The sequence below is a fragment of the Leishmania braziliensis genome, chromosome 35 (genome assembly GCF_000002845.2).
Source record: "Leishmania braziliensis MHOM/BR/75/M2904 complete genome, chromosome 35".
Classification (NCBI taxonomy): domain Eukaryota; phylum Euglenozoa; class Kinetoplastea; order Trypanosomatida; family Trypanosomatidae; genus Leishmania; species Leishmania braziliensis.
Genome location: NC_009326.2, coordinates 372,317 through 377,892, shown reverse-complemented (window position 1 = coordinate 377,892; position 5,576 = coordinate 372,317). Strand labels below are relative to the sequence as shown.

Sequence of the window (5,576 nt, the reverse complement as noted above, 5' to 3'; positions counted from 1 at the left end):
GCTCGAAGGACGCCGTGTCTCCCGCTAACAGCAAAGTCGGACACACGCGTACACACACCCACACCCACACACACACACACGCAGACAGATATAGCTACAGAGGGCTAACGAGCTACACAGACACGGTGCCACCTTCGACTACAGGCGCGCATGCCACACCCTACTTGCGTCTGTCTTGATGCGCGACCATGTCACTGCGTGCGTGGAGGGGGGGGGGGTGCGGAGAGAAGAGAACCGAGACGCACCGCTCCTTTTGATGCCAACTCACACCTTGGAGCTGCCACTGACAGTGAACTCGTTGAGTATGACCTCGGTGAAGCGGTTCTCGCCACGACGCACAATGCACGACGGGTACTTGGGGTAGTGGTTCGCGCTGTCAGGGAAGTACTGTGGCTCGAGTCCCATACCAGTCCAACGCGCGTACCGCTGTCCCGGGCCGCCGCTCGCCGGCAGTGGCTTGTTGTTGGCTGTGTACACCCACATGCATGGGAAGGTCGAGTACACCTTCATGCAGATGTTTGTGGTCGGGCTCTTCGCCTCGGCATGCAGCATCAACTTGCCCTTTTCCCAGCCATCGATGGCGAGGGGGTGGTCGTAGCCGCACGGGTCGCGGTCGAGCAGCGCCACTTCGTCAATGTAGTCCCCGATCACGCGTCCCTTGCGGTAGGCGAGACCAGTTCCCTCAACCGGCAGAAACTCGTCAGTCGGGATGGAGGCGCGATCCGCCTCGGCAACATAGCTGGCCGGTACACGCGGAGCCAGTGGCTACGCATGCACTCCGGCTGCACCCAGTTCTTCTCACCGTCCTGCTGGTCGGGAATGCCGTTCAGGTTGAAGGAGGTGTGACTAAACACGTCGATGGGAGAGGCATCACAAGGGCTATTGTCAGTAATGTAGGAGTCGTAGGCGGTCTTGAGGGCGTTAGGCTCGCTACGCTCGATCGTGAAGGTGCAATAATTACTCACCTTGCCAGGGAATCCGCTCTCCATGTGTGGGCTTGCGCATTCGAAGCGGATACCGATCACATTGGCCGTCTCGATCAGCTTCATACTCCAGTGCTTCTTGTTGTATGCGTCGTCACCGCAGTGGCAGGTGTTCTCGCCGCGGTTCTTCTACGTGTAGTGCTTGACGCCGTCCAGCGTGAACGCGCCGCCAGCGACACGAACGGCGCAGGGGCCGACAGTGGTGTACATGTAGTCCGGGTCGGCGCAAGCCTCCTCGGAGTTCATCGGGTAGCCGCAGTTGACCTCGATCCACTTGTTACTGGCGGGGTAGTACACCTGGATGGAGGCGACGGAGGCGGCATCGTTGGTGAGACCCACTTTGAGAGCATCGGTCTCCAGCTACACGAGCTTGTCGTAGCCGTAGGGCTCGACTTTGATGCTGAATCTAATGGTTACGGAGGAGCGATAGAGAGCAGAGAAGTGCTTCGCGGGCGAGCGAAGCTGTACAAGGCGCGGAAAAACCGAGAAGGGGATTGAACGCAAGGGCATGAAAAGAGCAGGAAATAATGGGAGATCCCAACAAGGAGAAAAAGGAAGCGGAAAACTGTCAAAGGGGGTAGTGTAGGTGACTACGATCGGGCAAGCCAGCGGCGTTAAGTGTGCACAGACGCGCCTAGGGAAATGGAGGAGGACGACCAAACGGGAGTGAATGCAATACGTTCACATAAAGGGGTAATAGAGCAGGATGAGGAGGAGGGGACGATGCTCATGAAAAGCGCATGTGCCACAGGAAAACGGTGATGTGAAGTCAGCGATGCGCTTGTCTCGTTCTTGCTTCCCTACATGGACAGGGTAACAACGACCTCGGCGCACACATCTACACGGAAGTCACACCCCCGCCATCACTGTGTCGTCTTCGCGTATTCTTTCCCCTTTTGTGCGCGTGCCACAACCAAATGCAAGAGGCAGTGCGAGACAAGCTGATGCAGGCGACTCCGTTGACTTAAGGAGATGATGAGAAGCTCAGCGGGCTGTCACTGCCACGTTTTTTTTTTTTGTCTCTCTCTCGCTGCGTGTGAGGAACAGAGAAGAGTGCAACAACCCAACGACTAAGGCATGCGCACCCTTCAGATGTGCTTTAGGAAGCAAAGAACAACAGTGGTGATGCGGAGAAGAGTAAACACTGAAAGCCACTGAGAACTATAAGGAGTAGGGTGGGGTAACAAGCAACAGCCCCGCCCACAACCATCACCAGCGTAGTCCGAACAGGAAGCGAGGCGTGTAGATAGGTGGTGGTGGTGGTGGTGGTGGGGAAACAGGAGGGAGGAATATCAGATGCACCTACTGAATCCCTTTCATTTCGCATCAAGATGGAGCTGCGTTAACGTGACAGTCATTCTTAACCCAAAGCTCGAAGACATGGGGGATCGGCGAGGAGGGAGGGGATAGTGATCATATGAAAGTTTCTGCTCAGCTAGCAGAGGCCCCTAGACTGCGTTCCTCACCAGTACCTCTGTCACGGTACCGCACCTCTTCAACGATACGAACGATAAACGCGGTTGCCGCCTTGTTCGTAGAACTCGTTAACGCCACCATGCACGTAGTTCGCCGCGACGTAGACGGCCGCCTGCGCCTCTGTCAGCTCGGGGTATGGCTGATAGTGAAGACACAAGGCGTCCACCTCGACAGAGGTGAGCTGCACCGATGCTGCCGGCGACACGCGAGGCGCTGCTTCAGCGGGTTCGTGGCAGTTAGACGGCGCAGCCGACCGGCAGCCACGCCCCGCTCCGTTATGCCCCGCAACGGTGCGGTGATCACAGAAGTCCACTTTGGCCGTGCCAGGACCACCACCACCGCAGCTGCCGTTGTGGATGGTGGCTGTGCCAACAATGCGCTGCACGTCGAAGCCCCACCCACGTGGAATGTACACGACGTCGCCTGGCAGTGCGCGCACCTCGTAGCTGGTGCGGGATACCAGCAGCGGCGCCAACGGAGGCGTCACAAGGGGTGCTGTAGCCGCTTGCGGCGTCACGCTTGCACTATGCACGCCTGTCTCGTTTGCGCTCATTGTATTTGCGTACTGCCCCGCTGCGCGGCGCGAAGACGTGAGTCGTGCCTGCTCCGTTGGCCACGCTGCCGACATCGCTGCAGGGCTTGCGCGGCCTATCTTCACCTGCCGGCGCAGTCGTTCCACATTTTGCGCGGCACACATGTCTTCTGTGTGAGTGGGCACGTGAAGCGTTAGCAGCAGCTCGCGCTGTGGGAGCACGTACGTTTCTGCATCCGTTCGACCGATAACGTACCGGCCGGTATCGGCACTGCCCGTTGTTGCCTTCACCGTGGAGGTGCCCTTCTGAGCTTGTGCCATCAGGCGCCCGCGCGTGTGCACCGAGGGCTTCGTTGGGTGGCGCTCCGCAACGGTGCGGATATGCAGAGGTGTCATGAGGTCCAGCCTAACACCGCCCAAGCACCACGGCTCCGCGGAGGTGGGGGCGCTGTCACGCGAGTGGGGCACCGTTTCTTTGACTGGATGCGTACTGCATGGCATGTTCGCTGCTTGCGACTCGACTGTGGCACGGGGGTCACCATTTGCTGCTGCCACAGCTGGAGTCTTTGCCAACGGCGCTGACGACACGCGCATGTTGAGTCGCGTCAGGCACGTCACGTGGGCAAAGATGCGGTCCGACAGCGAGGCGGTAGCGTCATTGGCCGTCACCGGCGCCAGTGGGCGGCCCACAGCAAACGGCACCACTGGTTCTAGGCCACCAGCAATCCGGCAAACCATACCTTCGCTTGTATCATTGTGCAGGCTGAAGTTACCCATTGTCTGCTTGCTGTCGTGGACGTGATCGCGCACCTGTGCTAATGGAAGCACTACCGTCGCGGATGGGGGAAGGCGTGTCTGTACATACAAGAACGTACGCACGTCTGCAGGGGATTTCGCATCACCACCGCCACCACGCATCGTCATCGCTGCTACTCTCTCCTGTACGTGCGCCATCAGCTTTGCCCAGTAGCGCTGCTCTGAGCTGTCAGGAACGCTGCTAGAAGTACCCCCGCTTCCTTCACAGCTAACCGGAGGGTTTGACAGGGACGAAGAGGTTGGCATCCACAGGAGTCCAGCTGCCGGATGCACAAGCAGCTGTTGCACACGCTCTGCCATCTTGTGTTCAGCTGGGAGAGAGGCGGAGGGCAGCCCACTCGCGGCAACTTGGCTCGACGAGTTCCAGGTCGTCTTCGATTCATTCCAGAAGTGCTCCAGAACCCCTCTCAGCGGAGCCAAAGTCGTGTCTACTACCGTCCTCGCCGGCAGCTTCATGTCTTCTGGAGGACTGTGAGACCTGTGGCGGTGCTCATGATTGCTTGAAGTGCCGGCGGAAAAGTAAGGCCGCTTCGCAGGGTCCACTCGAGCCCACGACGCCGCAGCTGGAACGTCCTCGGTGGGGATTGTTGCGCTGCAGCTCATGATGGGCATCTTTCCTGCGGCAGACGACGACGGCGCAGGGCTTGATGAGCCGAGCTGGGAGTCTGGAACGGCAAGCGGGTTTGGTCGGCGCGCCGCAGGGGCAGGGACTGCTGCAAGCTTTTGCTGGTGATCTGGCTGATGCGGCACTCCACTCGTCGCCTTCTTCGCCCAAAGCAGGTGCGTGACTGAGGCGCGCACCGCACGTGCTCCGCGCACGACAACTGCTTGATAAGGCAGTCGAGCTCCTCCAGCGGGGTACAGAAGATGGTGAAAGTAGAGGCGAGAAAGCCGCTGCTCCCGCTGCGCGTCTATGTAGCGCGGCACGGTAGTAAAGAAGGGCAACTCAGCGGATGCATGCAGGTTGGCGCCGGCGAGGTGGTCAATGAGCTTTGTAGGGGTGGGAACTCCCTCCAGGTACTTCACAACGTGGCCCATGCCGCGGCGGCGGAGCAGTGGCAGCGATCGGGTCAGCATTGCGGGGCCTTGGTTCAATGAAAAAGACAAAGAAAGGGTAGGCGGGGGAGGGGGGCAAGACACCTGTCCCTGCTCGCCTCCTGTGCGGCCACAACCCCACCAACGACGACCAAGCCCTTCCCCTCAATAATTCTGGAATGAAAGGAGAGGGGGGGGGTAGACAGGAAGGAGGTGTTCTTGAAGGCGGGGATACTGCGTAACGCAGTAGGCGACGGAGAAGGGAGAGAAAAAAGGGAGCAGAGAGGCCTGCAGGCATGTGAGCGGTGAAGGGCTGAGATGGGCATAGTGTTGAGTAGCGCGATGTGGAGGAGGGGAGAGAGGGAGGGGAGGGGGAGGGGGAGGAGTGCAGAAGCACGAGAGAAAATGACCGAGCAATGCAGTAGAGGGAATAGTACTCTGTGAAACGCATACCTGTCGCTGAGCACGATAGCACGTTTGCTTATCTGTGCATGTGTATGCGATCTTGCGTGCAAGAACGGGAGCGTGCGAAGGTGCGACCCTGGGCAAAGAGGAGCACACCTAAAGAGCTCCGTCCTCTCACAGCGCTGCATGGCAACCAATGAGCCCCTTTCTTTCTCCCACCTTCAAGAGTCCTTCTACCGCCTCCTCACGAATCCCACTCCTATGTCATACTCCAGTGACAATTTCTGCCCTTTTTCTCATGCTTCTACAGCTGCTGCCACAAGGAGCAC

General features: G+C 58.9%; 1 protein-coding gene and 1 pseudogene across 2 annotated transcripts; both read right to left on the bottom strand.

The window, feature by feature from the left end:
* Nucleotides 1–191: 191 nt before the first annotated feature.
* LBRM_34_0960 lies at nucleotides 192–1,229 on the bottom strand (annotated as a pseudogene). Its single transcript has one exon. A coding segment is annotated over exon 1 (1,038 nt).
* Nucleotides 1,230–2,478: 1,249 nt separating this feature from the next.
* LBRM_34_0950 (conserved hypothetical protein) lies at nucleotides 2,479–4,884 on the bottom strand (the record flags this gene model as incomplete). Its single annotated transcript, XM_001568157.2, has 1 exon — nucleotides 2,479–4,884. The coding sequence occupies one exon, from the start codon at nucleotides 4,882–4,884 to the stop codon at nucleotides 2,479–2,481; it is 2,406 nt and encodes an 801-aa protein (XP_001568207.2).
* Nucleotides 4,885–5,576: the final 692 nt, after the last annotated feature.